This window comes from Gymnoscopelus microlampas (assembly GCF_963454915.1).
Source record: "Gymnoscopelus microlampas genome assembly, chromosome: 4".
NCBI classification, from domain to species: Eukaryota; Metazoa; Chordata; class Actinopteri; order Myctophiformes; family Myctophidae; genus Gymnoscopelus; species Gymnoscopelus microlampas.
The window spans coordinates 38,473,217-38,487,883 of record NC_139941.1 but is presented as its reverse complement, the minus strand read 5'-3'; the positions used below and the strand labels follow the sequence as shown (position 1 = coordinate 38,487,883).

General features: G+C 40.2%; 1 protein-coding gene across 1 annotated transcript; it reads right to left on the bottom strand.

Moving 5' to 3' along the window:
* Positions 1-4,606: 4,606 nt before the first annotated feature.
* Positions 4,607-11,272, bottom strand: nkx2.7 (NK2 transcription factor related 7; the record flags this gene model as incomplete). Its single annotated transcript, XM_084055491.1, has 3 exons — positions 4,607-5,196; positions 5,946-6,090; positions 11,249-11,272. The coding sequence occupies 3 exons, from the start codon at positions 11,270-11,272 to the stop codon at positions 4,607-4,609; spliced, it is 759 nt and encodes a 252-aa protein (XP_083911617.1).
* Between the last annotated feature and the right edge of the window lie 3,395 nt (positions 11,273-14,667).

Here is a 14,667-nt window from a genome sequence, read left to right as displayed (position 1 = left end):
ATTAATTCAAAAACCGAGAAAAACCCGAATAAAATAATAAGAAATTAATAAATAACCGAATTAAAACCGAAAAAAAATCGCGGGGGGGGGCCACTTTAAAAAAACCTGTCCCCCCACCCAAGAATCCTGTCCTCAGCCCTGGCTATAGTGTGAAATCGTGCACTTCAAGAATGTGTTATTATTCCATAGGGAAGTGATCTACAGATCTTCCAGTAGAGGGCGCTACAACGCCATAGATCAGCTTGATGAGCAGCTTCTTTCAGGACTTGCATTGACTGAAGAACTGTGAATTGCTGTCAGTTGATTTATCTATATTTAAGGTACTTTTCCACACAAAAATATCCTCAGGTTTTGCTTTTGACAAGAGTCTTTTATAAGAAGTCCAATAAAAAGTAAAATAAAACCAACAACAAAACAAGTCACACAACTCCTTATAATCTATGTGTGCTAGATCAAACCTTATGTGCCCTTGGGACTTTGTGAAAACTGAGAAAGCACTTGTTTTGAAAATGTGTTGTTCCATCCCCATTCAAGTTGTTTGTGATTGATTGGTGGCTCTATGATGTCCTATAAGTGGGCAGATGAGTGTAATTGTTTTTTACTTGGGCATTATTGTGAAATCTGAAGCAATCACCTAAATCTGATAATTATCACGTAGTCATTCCGCAGACTACAATGATGTAATTACATCGACAGATTCGACACAGGTCACCTCTCTGTTCTCTGTTGTATTTTTGACATTTTTTCAACTCTTTTCTGCACCTTACATAAGCCTATGAGCTAAAGCCCTTTGAAAGACTACAATGAGATGATACATCTGCAACCACTGACTCATCTTGGTCCTTGAAAAAGCACTAATTGAGCCTTCAAACATATGGCACAGCATATGTGTGCATGCACACACTGATGCACTAACACATTCTAAGCCAAATTAAATATCAACAGAATGGACATACAGTGTGATGGCAACTTTATTTTAGTTCCTTCTTTTCTTTACGAGTACATGTGCTATCACAGTTAAAGCATAATAATCAACAGCTTTCAGTGTGAAGACAACAATTAAATCATAGTCAAATCCCTGACATGAATATTTGGCTTGTTCTCATTGAAAAGTGTAGGGTTTTGTTGCTCATGTTTTTCTGTGGAATTTAATAGCAAATTTGACTGATTAAAAACTTCTTGAAATCCAATTAATGTACTTTTGTATATAAAAATCTTGAATTGCTCTTCTCCCTTTGTGTCAGCTGACTAACAACAGTGGAACTATTCATTCATTAATTATTTATTTTGTTTGTTCTTTCTTTCATTCATTCATTCATTCAAATTAGTCGGCTGGGCAACACAAAGCTAAACAGTAGTTGCACATTTCCTTAAACTATTTGACTCTGTTGCTGTTCTGTGTGCATGTTTGAATGCATGCAGGTGCATGCATATTTGTGTGCACATGCATGAATATGTGTATGAGCTGGTGAGTTCATGAAGCATTTTTCCCATTGAAGTAACAAAAGGCTAAGCAAATTTTCTGGATGTCTTTCCACCACCTCAACTCTTCCCACAACCTTAAGCTCAATGCAGAGACAAGAGCTTCTCTTCTTACCTGGAAAGTCCTGCCCCCTGCAGGATCTTTCCATTTCCATCGACAGCACCCTGATGACTCTTGTTGCAACTGCCAAGAATCTTGGTGTGGGCCCCGGACCACTGACCTAGCGGTCCGGGCACCTAGGCTTCAATGTAGCCTGACAGTGTGTTGCGGGTTCGAGTCCCGATCCTGACGGCCTTTGCTGCGTGTCACTCCCCATCTCTCTCTCCCCATTTCCTGTCTACTTAACCTACTGTACTATCAATAAAGGCATTAAAAAGCCCAAAAATAAATATAAAAGAAAAAACAGTCAGCTGTCCTTTAAGGCACACATTGCAGGGATCACTCGATCCTGTAGCCTGTAGGTTTGCACTACATTTGGTCATCATCACCAGACTTGACTGTTGCAACTCCCTCCATGCTGGTCTGCCGGCATGCTCATTCAAACCCCCACAGAATGTTGCGGCATGCCTGGTCTTCAACCTCCCCAAAGATGTCTCCCCGTTTTACATTCCCTTCACTGGATTCTGTTTTTTTCCCAGCATCACATTCAAACACTGAGGATTGTCTACAAGGAAGTCAAGAGTATTGCATCCCCTTGCATTCAGGACCTGATACTTCCTGCTCACTTACTGTAATAGATCAGCTAACACAGTATGTCTGTTCGACCCTTCTCTAAAACACCACCCAAAAGACATACACTCTTTTCCCTCCTGGCTCCCTGAATGACTATATACCTCCATCAGGCAGGCAGAGTCAATCCCAATTTCCCACTGCAGTCTGACAACTCACCTGACCCCCAGCACTCCCTTGTTTTTTTTGATAGATGCTAGTTATACTTTGAAAATATATGTTGATTAGTTACTTGTTCACATATGTCATATAATTAGACATATACTGTTTGCCACAAATGCTAGAATGTTATCAGATAGCATGTTATTTAGACAGATCTTAGCTAGGATCTATGTTTACCTGGTATCCTATTACTTTGAAGCGCTAAATAGTTTTTCTTTGCACTCCACTTAAGTGAATATTTACTCTGTCATTTGTTGAGGGTTCGGGCATTTACTCTGATCTTGCACTTTTGTTGAGCGTCAATCCCTGAATGGTAAATTGTATACTACAAGCGAGCTTGTAAATTGCTGTGTATTAACATTATTCAAGAAAGTAGCCCAATAAGATGCATAAATGTAATGCAAAATTAACCAAATGATGTTGCATAGCCTAATATAGAAAGTGTCCCTCTAAACTGGTAAAGGGGTTTGAAGGGATAAATTGTGAGTTCACATTTTTAATGTGTCTGTGACGGATTTGCTGCAAATGCTGCAAATTTACCAAATAGATGTTTAAGTTTGAGTAAATTTCCGGAAGGCAAGACAATGCACACACACACACACACACACACACACACACACACACACACACACACACACACACACACACACACACACACACACACACACACACACACACACCTTATCTGATCTGCTCAAGAGTTTGTTGTCTCCTTTCTGTCTACAGCCACTGTGTCTGTCCTTATCTAAGCCTTCACTCCACTGGTAGGCTATTTGTAGTCCCACAGGGCTTTGCCACTCATTTAACCACCTCAGGCTCACTTAATTGAGTAGCCTAATGGGCTAGGTTGGAATAGTTTTGTTATATAGGATATACTATGCATGTGTGTGTGTATGTAAATATATATATATATATATATATATATATATATATATATATATATATATGTGTGTGTGTGTGTGTGTGTGTGTGTGTGTGTGTGTGTGTGTGTGTGTGTGTGTGTGTGTTCTTTGTTGAGAATCCCCTTTCTGCTACTTTATTTATCTATTTTTGTTATTATATGAGCATTTATGCAAAAATAAAAGTAAGTGTTTATTTTTGAGATTTTAAACAAAATGTGCCGTTTTGTTTTTAGGTGTAAAGGCCATCTCTTAACCCTATATAATTTGTGTAGGAAATTGCGGAATAGCCTATAAATTCGGTGCAAGACAACGACAAGTGGTGTTTAGGCAATACAGGCCTATCGCTGACTGAGACTGACAGGCCAGATTGGAGGCTCTCAGGCTGTTTCCTCGTAAAGAGCCACTGTGTCTGGGGGTTTGTTTACCCACCAAAGCCCCGGACAGGACCAGCTCTTCGGCCTTATCGCAGGTGGAATTGTTCAGCGGCTTTGTTTGTCAATGGGCAAATAATGAGCGTGGTTATTATCGCATTTAGATTGCATCAGATAGTCTATCAGCATCACATTATCCATTAGCATGTGATGGGATTCTTTGATAACAAAATAATACATGTGACAGACTCAGTTTAATATTTATAGACTAGACCTACATATAATTGAGCGTTTTACAGCTAGGCTAATTTGTGTTACATATCATTAAAATGTTTTCAACTGGAATATAGGCCCCATTTCTGTTTGATGTGCGTAAAGGTGTACGCTCAAATAAGTCTGTAGCCATATATGCGCACTTTTTTTTTTTTTTTATCAAGATGAATTCAAAATAAATGAGCCTGTTCGTTCCCTTAAAATAACCATGTGGCATCAGAAAACAGAGGAGCCTAAGGTAGGCTAGCCTACTAGCTTATAATTGCGATGAAAAAGTGTGTCATCTTTAAATGGAAAGAACAGACAACTACATTTCACTAATTGTAATGTGTGTTTAGTGTGAATCGTCTATTGTTTTATGTCTAATTATATATAGTTTTAAAAAACCTTTAGAGTCACAACAAAAGCCAAAAACAAGGTCTCGTTTTTAACATTTATATGGAATATAGCCGCCTAGGCTATACAAATGTAAAAAGGGAAACAATACATAATTAAATAGTAAAAACTTTGTAAAAACAGTAGGCTATAGACCTAGATGCCATTTTATTCATTTATTTGCAGCCAATATTTCCAGCATAGGAACTACATGCATAGCCCAGTTTATAAAAATAAAAACAAATACAAAAATCTAATCCACAAAATTTAAAATTCTATTTTCCATTTTTTCTTAGAACCATTGAGCTTCTTTACCAAGCTCTTACACCCGGTAGTGAAGCTTGGAAATGTCCTTGGCCGAAGCCACCCTCAGCATTCTCAATCATCATGTCAACCAGTTGGTTATTAGACAGATGCGTTGGCCTACTTGAAGAAGAGGGCAGTGCGACATTGTGACAGTTATAACCATACAAGCTGCCGTTGCCATGATATCCAAACACTGAATTGTAGTGTCCAATTGTCACGTTGTATGGCGCTGCCGCATGATGAGGCCCATGGGCGCATGGCTTGCCATCCCGGACCAACACGGGTACTGCCACCCTTCTGGGCGGAGGAGGTGCATGGTAGCCCACCATCTCCAACGACTTGTCTTGACGCTGACGCTTGCACTTGTACCTCCTGTTTTGGAACCAGATTTTGACCTGCGTGGAGGTGAGTTTCAGGAGGTTGGCCAGGTGGTCTCTCTCCGGTGCAGACAGATACCTCTGCTGTTTGAAGCGTCTCTCCAGCTCCAACACCTGCGACTGAGAGAACAGAACCCGAGGCTTTCTGCGCACTCTCGGCTTGGTTTTCTCGTGTGACGTTTTGTCAAAATCAAGTGAACTGTCGAGGCTGCACATTTCTGCAAACAAAAACAACACAGAGAAACAGAAAACAGTCAGCCTATGAATGAATGATACCTTTGCGGCCTTGAAGTGAACAAGTCTATTCAAATGTTGCGGCCTGGAGTTGAACTGTAGACTAGAGCAAAAAAAAAATTATATCATTTTTTTGCCAATTTCTTATTTCCTCAATATTAGACAAGGACTTTTTTTCTGGCAGCTTAACATGATTAGCATATAACACGATTAATAAGACTGATAAACACATTAATTGAGTGGTGTTGTTACTTTTGATCATTTTGCATTGCCATAGTCCCGTAGACTGACAGCAGGCCTAATGACTATGGGCTATTTCAATTAATGATGTTAATACAAAATGTGTAAGTAGTTGACAACTCATTAGGGCTGTCACGATTATGAAATTTTACTTGACGATTAATTGTCACAAATAATTGCAATTAACGATTTAATTGTGTTATTGTAGGGCTTGAAGTTGCACAGGGCAGATATGACAAATAACCCAAACAAATGACTGGCATATGTTATAACTTTAAACTTAAAAAATATTAATATATATTAATATCCGATCTACTCAGGCATTGCGATTTGATGTTGTGAGCATGTAGATCTGCTATTTCCAATACGCAAAAAAAAAAGATCTGAAACTATACATTTTTCAGCATGGAAACTATATGGCGATTATGCAAAAATAATTGCGATTATCTCAAATAGACGGTTATGTAATAATTGTGACAGGCCTACAACTCACCTTCGTTACTTATCTCCTCTTCTGCGGCTGAATTTCCCTTGAAGGAGCGTTTCCCCTGCATCCCTGACCCTGGGACGCACTGCTTTTGCCGGCAGTCAAAGAAGTCCAGGCTCCGAGATGTACGGTGCGTAGCCTGGTGGGGCACCTGTGTAGTTTGATGTGGCAAAAATAATCCATTATTATAAATATGATGATGCTCCTGCTTCAGAATATCCTCCACCGAAAATGGCGTCGATGTCAATGAAGTGGGATCCATCCCCTTGGCTAGCCTGTAGATTAATTTGATCCTGTTAAAAATGATGCCTATAGCCTCCTAAATAGCTGCTTGTGATGCTGCTCTTGGTCGCTAATGACTGAGAACCTTAGAAGACAAGTCAACCTGTCTTGAGACTGAGCTGAAGGCTTCTGACTCTACCTGTCAGTTCTCTCCAAAAGTCCATCCAAAACATTGGCCAATAGGATAAGGCGCGTCAAATCGAGTGTGGATTAGCTATACCACGTCTCCGTTTACCATATTCCAATTTTCGCATGGACGTTAAGAAATCATTCACCTTATAGTGCTTAAGATTAAAGTGTAGTGTCACAAATGGATATTGGCGTAACATATCCTGAATTCTATTTTAATTTAACAACATTTAATTAGGATGTTTATTATGATGTTCTAGCATATTATTGTATATTATTGTTTGTCTTTAAATGTTTCGATGAATTAAATAGGCCTATACAGGACCCCAATGGAAAGAAGCCATAGTGCTTTCTGGTGTTTATCCTTTTGTATGGAACTGTACCTCTGTGCTTTTTTTGTAAACTGTTAAAGTATTCAATAAATAACAAAAAAAACAAAAACAATTTAGCTTCATAAATACATTTTTGACCTATATCCGTAATCTTGATAGCCTAATTACTGCTATGACGTTTAGACAATTAGCCAAACCATGCTTCTGGTTAACCTGGCCCCTTAATGAATATGCAGATCCTCGCGGTTGAGTGATTCTTCGCAGCGAAGTGATGTTGTGCTGCTTTCAGCGACGTATAGCCTATTAGGCTTAAGTTAGGCCACAACAAACAGTAACATTACACCTGATGTTGTGGAAGTGCAGGGCAGCGGCGCCAGGCTGCAATGCATGACTGCTGCTGAGACGCGCGCCAGTGTTATGCCGAGACACATGTTCTGAAATCTATAGGTCATCAATGACTCTAATAGGTCACTAATGCAGTGGTTCTCAAACTTGGTATGTATTTAGCTGGGACCCTCTTTTGAAAATAAGTTGTGCCAGGGACCCCCATGAAGATATGTCTTAAAAAATAAAAGAAGGGGAAACAAAGAAAGGAATAAAAAATATGTTTTCAAAACTTTTCAAAATAGGCCTACTTCAAAAATAGCAGATCTACAATCTCATAACTTGCCAATGCGACAGGAGATCGGATATTTTAGATAAGTGGAAGTATAACATAGGGTTAAAGTGGTTAAACTGATTTTGATAGCCATTAACTATAGTTTAGCAGGAGACCCCATGGACCCCTGGCTGGACCCCACTTTTAGAACCACTGCATGAACTCAAAAGAAGCTGCTCTATATCTGTGTTCTTATACCTTAATTATCATCAATATAAGGCTAATCGAAGACACATTTCAGGTTTTGTTATCTTCTCACTGTCACTTTTATCTGAATGGTAAAGCATTTAAAATATCAGAATAACAAAAACGAATTTCACCTGCTGTTTTACACCTGAAAACCTGTGATGTTACAATAAAGGTGATTATGATTCTGATTCTGATATTTTAAATGCTTTACCATTCAGACAAGAGTAAAAATAAGAAGTTATCAAACTGGCTTTAATTTAGCTATGGTTCTGCAACCCGCTACATTCTGTGAGATCAGTTCTGAGATGGGTTCTGAGATCTCTCTCTCTCTCTCTCTCTCTCTCTCTCTCTCTCTCTCTCTCTCTCTCTCTCTCTCTCTCTCTCTCTCTCTCTCAGACATGCCTATACACATAAAAACACCCATAAAAATGTGCAAATACAAAGCTAGTACCTAAATGGTTAAAACAGGTTAAATTGTGTCTTTTATAAAGTAGTATGAATGGCACAGATACATGCCATTAATGAAATATCTGAATTGATGAGTAACAGTAACACATTAAAACCAATAAGCAGAACGTATGGTATTCAGACAAAGTAAATTAATTTAAGTGATGAAGACAAGAGCTAATAGTACATCATGAATCAAATGATGGGGTGAAAGTCCATGGTTGAGACCCTTAGGTGCTAATGTGTCCAGAATATATATATCCAAAAAGCCTCTCTTTAAAAAAGCTGCACATTAATATCTCCTCCCCCTAAGGCGATTTATAACCTCGATACCAATGTCGAGCTTGAGAATAGTGAACAGCTACTGGGCTTTTCCAGTCATGGTTCCCAACCTGGTTACTTACCGTATATATTCTTGTGTTCTGAAATACTTGTTTTTCATGGCCCTTTCGTACTGATATATGAGAGCCTGCATGGACACTTTAACATGTAGATGACATTTCTAGTGCTACATGTGATTACCCCATTGATTTTATATGACTCTGGTGAAAAAACATGACGAAACCTGAACTTCAAAAGGAGCAAAACAAATCTAAAACCTCAGCATCAAAGAGTAGCTTGTTTTTTCTTTTCTTTTTTTGGTCAAGGCAAAAGGCTACCTTGGGGATTTCAAGGTGTCCAGTTTGATGAGTAAATTACTTAATTACTGCACCTGTGTTCTCTGAAGGCTTGGAGCAATGTTCTGTGAGTTTCTGTGGATCCCGTACCCTCAAGTAAGCCTTGCCTCTTGATTCCACCATTTGTTCCTTCACTGTAACATAAGAAGCTAGCTAAGTACCGTTTACCACAAAATACCCTAATTCATCATACAGTAAAATAGAGAAGTGATAGCATTTGAAAGGAGAGACACAGTCAGGTGAAACAGAATCCCTTCCTGCTGTGACCAGCGTGCCACTAAAGATACTCATCGAAATGTTACATGAGATTTGGATACCATTCAATGAGAGTAGGACACTTGTGAGTGAAGGCCCTGACACAGAGTGCTGTAATCCCATCCAATGAGCCCAGGGAATGTAGAGCATTCCCTGGCTGAACTTCAGCTGTGTGGTTTCAGGTATTTTTATTATGTTTTTTCCATTCCCAGGATTGCTGTCAGCTCAACCGATTGTTTATTCACACTATTAAACAATCGTACTGTATGGCAGCACTCATGAGAGCAGAGGGCGGCACTGCAGAATCACAGCTGTCATATTGTTGTTATAGATGAGCTTAGGAGCAGCTCTGCTGTTAAATTATTATTTCTCCTGCGGCTCGTAACTTTCTGGCCATGCTTGGCATCTGGTGGAGTCTAGTATTTTTGTATATATTGGGACTACTATTTGTTCATTATTGATGGTGTTTCATTTTTGTTTGATGTTTTCTTACCCTGCTGTATCTTGCAGTAGTTCTCTTACCCTGTAACTGTATCTTAACTGCTGTGATGCTTCTGGCAGCTGAATTTCTCCCTTGGGATCAATTAAGGTCTATCCTATCTATTGAAACCTTTGTACTGTATGAAGGACAGGTTACTTATAGCATTTCTCCTTTTTTCAAGTTCACTTTCTAATTTGTATTGTGCCAAATAACCAAGCTGCTCCTTCCACGCCTTCAACACCCTTCATGAAGCAGGTGGTAGGGTATTTAGGTTGACCACATCACCACCTCCATCAACCTCGACCACCTGCTTTAACTGTTCTGATGAGCCCTTCCCACACAGATATGACTCCATCCAACCTGTCCTTTCTTGTTCCCTTTCCCTCTTTCTGTCCCTCCATTCTATCCATCTGTAACCCCCCGCCCCACATACCCAGTCCCACACCCTACATGTGTCCCTGGTGTGCTAGTCTGCTACCCCTCAACTCCCCTAACCACACTCACTACCCTTTAGTCCACCTGGAATCTACCACCTCCACCGTATATGATCATCTCCACCTGTAGGCTGTTGACCACATGAACCGTAGCGTCCCTATTCTGGGTATGTCATAATAGGTGAAAATAGGCCTTTGAGATTTGGCGTTAAGGGGAAAAAGGAGGGTACCAAATATAGACCCCTGGGGGACCTCAGGCAGCTAAGTATATACAGTTTAAGTGGTTAACCAGTACCGCTATACTGACCGAGATGCCTGTTACTATAGCCATAGAATATTCTGTGCATTCACAGATTCAGATTTGAAGGACATACTTCCAATACACAGTTGCCTCAAACTGCACTTATACAGCAGCATTCGTTGAAATGTAATTCTTCATGATTCTCTCTAAAGGTAGTGACTCTGAGTCCTGAACAGACATGTTGAGTGCTTTCCATGACTGTTTGCCCTCCACTGCTATAAAATTCAAAATTTGTATTTGTTTTACCACACATCGACGTTTGTAGCAACAATAATAAAAACTCTGTAAGGAATAACAACGATGTGATGATGTGCTTTATAAGATGCTGTGTGCAATGGTCCTACTAGGTACCCAAGGCCTCCCTATATAGCATCAAGGCTTGGATTGGGGGTAAGTCCCCGCGACATACTAGTGTAATTTCCAGGGGGTGTACAAGCTGCCTCGGAAACAGGAGATCTTGACCCAGTATGGGCCTCATGGCTTGTGTGTGTGTGTGTGTGTGTGTGTGTGTGTGTGTGTGTGTGTGTGTGTGTGTGTGTGTGTGTGTGTGTGTGTGTGTGTGTGTGTGTGTGTGTGTGTGTGTGTGTGTGTGTGTGTGTGTGTGTGTGTGTGTGTGTGTGTGTGTGTGTGTGTGTGTGATGATTACTATCACACTCTGTATAGTAAGCTGAACTGAGCTATTCAACAGTTATATATTTATATATATCATAGAAACATACGCAACCTTTAAAGGACCTATAACTTTCATAACTATAAACTATAACTCTATAAAAAGATATATTTTAGGAGGTATATTACAAAAAGGTTATTGTATTCATGCTTAAAATGCTTATTTTTTGGGCATACCATAGAGTTGTGTATTCAATAGGCATGACTGTTATCATACATTTAGCCACTAGATGTCTCTGCCAGACTGTTTTAATACTGGTGTCTTGAACAAAAGACACCAGTACACAAAGCCCTCAATGAACTCCAATATGTTCAGAACTCAGCTGCTCACCTGTGCACCAGTAGGCCTACCCGCTCCAGAGACCATATCACACCAGTCCTGTCAAACAAAGAATCCACTTTAAAATACTGCTCACCACCTACCTATAAGGCACTCCAAGCTGGCTCCCCCCTACCTCTCTGACCTCCTCCAGCCGCATGTTCCGTCCCGCTCCCTCAGGTCCAGTGATGCCGGCCTCCTGGAGGTCCCCAAGACCATGCTCCGAACCTGGGGCGACAGGGCTTTCTCTGAGGCTGCCCCCCCCCCCCCCCCATGGAATGCACTGCCGCACATATAATAATAATACATTTGATTTATAACGCACTTTACATTCTTGCAAATCTCAAAGTGCTATCAGAGACGCCCCCTCCCTTCCTTCCTTATTGCTTTTATACTTATCTTATTTGCTTATCTGAGTTTGACAGTTTTTTTTCCCTATTAAAGTTTTTTTTCTCTCCCCCTGGCCCCCACACACATGTAAAGTGACTTTATATTTAGAAAAGCGCTATATAAATTCAATTATTATTATTGTTGTTATACATAGTGAGCCAAACATTGGTTTTGTTCTGTTCCGTTATTAATTTTGAGTAAAATTTAGAAATGGTAGTTTCAATAGATGCTGTTTTAACATATACCACCCACAGAGTAAATCGTTTTATCACATCATGTAAACTGTTGTAATGTCTTTAGAATATTCATTGATTATTGTAACTATTAACCAATATCACAGCACAAGTGTTTATTACAGAAAGTGAGTGAGCATAATTTCAATTTGTGAAACATTCCCCTCTGGTGGTCATTAGATGTACTGTTGTACTGTAGATACTACAGGCTGGTTTCCCTAGTGTGGTCTCATGAAACCATAACTGTAGTCACATGAAAGAGATGGGACCAATGTGTGTGCAGTGACAGAAAAAAAAAAAGGATCCTATGAGGAAAGGCACAAGAAGAAAATGTGTGCTGCATATGGCTTGGATGCTTGTTTTATGTTCGACATATGGGGAATGGCTAAAAAGTCAGCCACTGTATTTTTCAAGCTATATTCAAGAAGGTTTAAAAGAGCTTCAAGTTTATTAGAAAAGTGCTGAACGATGGGACATAATAAACAATTTTATAGCTGAATGTTTTTCATGGACTACACTGCAAAATGCGTGACATGTAGTTGTAGCATAATTTACTATGGGGGGGAGGGGGGAGGGGGGGTGACGTAGAGTGAAACGGCTGAAGCATTCACAATCTGTTCATTATCCACCTATACCTCCCCATCCACCCACACATGTTTAGTTACAATGCACTACATAAATCCTGCACCCTAAATTGCATTTGGTTACAAGTTTAAATACTCTATTCCACTGGTTCTCAAAGTAGGGTCCAGGAACCCTCAGGGTTCCTTTAGGGGGTTCCAAATGGACCCTTGCAGGTCTGTAACTTTGAGAGTGTAAAATGGAGCCAAATGGACCCCATTTGTACACTATAGGGGTCCTTGAAATTAAGATATTTGAGAACCACTGTAAGTCTATTCCAACTCTGTTTCTCTGGCTGGGTGCCTTTTTTTCTTCAGTACAAAATTATCAGATTTTTCATTCCCGTCCATGGGTATTTCCCCACAGAAATGAAGGAAATAGTGGAAAGATTGCTGGTTAGATTGGAGAGGTTCTAATCCTCTGCACTGCTCTCAGTCTTACTCCATTTCACTGCGCATCTGATTTGTCACGCTGCTGATGAACGTGCTACAAGTTTCATGGGAAAGAGGGGGACATAATGAATATATAATATACCGAAAGGAGAGAGGGAGGCAGTTGCCACACCGCAGCAACCACAGTGTATTGTTCATTTGTCCCATCAAATTGTTGACACTGTCCATGCACTGTGGTTTCATTGTTTTCTTGCCCCCGGAATTTGATCAAGAGGTTAAAAGAAGTAACTAAGATGAACAATGGTGCTGTATATGTGTTGCAAGCATGCAGTTTGTGGACACGAGGTCATTAGTCATTTCAGATCGTCCACCCAGGGAGAGAATGACCCCCTTCACCCAAAACCACACAGTAAAATCCTCTGTGTTAATTTAACTCTGGGATTATAAAAAAAATCAAAAAAACATATGGACCCATAGTGGTCCATTTGAGTCAAATTTGTACACTGTCAAGTTAAATGAATGCTTAGGATTTTATTGTGTAGTCAACCATCATCCACACCCCCCTGGCTATAAAAGAAAAAAGAAATCTGAGGTTGCATTGGGTTGTCAGGGTCGTTTCTAAGAATCCAGGGTGTCTTGAATATTGAAGCTGTGCCTGTGAGAACTGTATGTGTTTGTGGTTAACGTTGGGGTGAAAGCTGTGGGTGCAGATATTCCATAATTGGGTCTGGGCAGACATGCTTGAAAGGCATACTTTATAAGACATTACTGTGAAGTAGAAGGTCCCATAGGACTTGATCTCATGGCAAAAAAAGAGTGCTGTCTCATTACCAAAGTCTTAAGAGACAGCAACACCGAGTTAAAAACAGTAGCAGATGGTATGAATTGGAACTGCATAATGATATTCTAATTTCATCATTATTCTTTATTATTCTCATTGTGGTTGTCGGGGAGGAAGCCCTTAGGGTGGCGATACACTGGGCAGCCGTCCAATCAGCATGCAACAGGGTGAGACTTGGGGTCAAAAATCTGCTCAAATGTTTCCTGGTAATGAGATATTTTAAGAGATTAGAAACAATGTGCACCTTCAGCAACATTTAAGTTACACATCACCCACCCATGTAACTCAAAAAGTCACTTACTGTATAGCTCTTGTTGGCTTAAAGACTCAATTTCAAGAAACAACAAGAAAATATTCCTCCTTGTGTTAAATTGAAAATATGCCCCCCTCTCTCCCTATAATATAAGTCACAAAAGCTTTCCATTGATACAGCTTAGAGCACCCAGGAATAAGGCAAGAGAAATGTGCCATGTATATTTCCATGCCACAAGAAACAGGAATGATAGGGCAGAGGGGCTGTCTCTCAAGGCAGAGTACGTCAAAATGGTGCAGGACATGAAGATAGTGTGACAGTGGTGAGGAGGGTGGTAGGAGTGATGGATGGTTTCAAGTTGGAGGTGGGCCTACACCAAGGATTGGCTCTGAGCCCTTTATTTCTTGTTTGCGTTGGTAATGGACAGGTTGACAAATGAAGTCAGGCAGGAGGCACCGTGGACTATGATGTTCACGGACAACATTGTGATATGTAGAGAGAGGAGGGAACATGTTGAAGACAGTCTGGAAAGGTGGAGGCATGCATTAGAGAGAAGAAGAATGAAAGTAAGCAGGAGTAAGACAGAATTTGTGTGAACGAGAGAGAGGACAGTGGAACAGTGAGGATGCAAGGAGTAGAGGTGGCAACGGTGAAAGAGTTAAAATACCTAGGGTCAACTATCCAAAGGAATGGGGATTGTGGAAGAGAGTTGAAGAAGAGAGTGCGGGCAGGGTGGAATGGATGGAGCAAAGTTTCGGGAGTGATTTGTGACGGAAGGGTTCCAGCAAGAGTGAGAGGGAAGATGTATAAAACAGTAGTGAGACT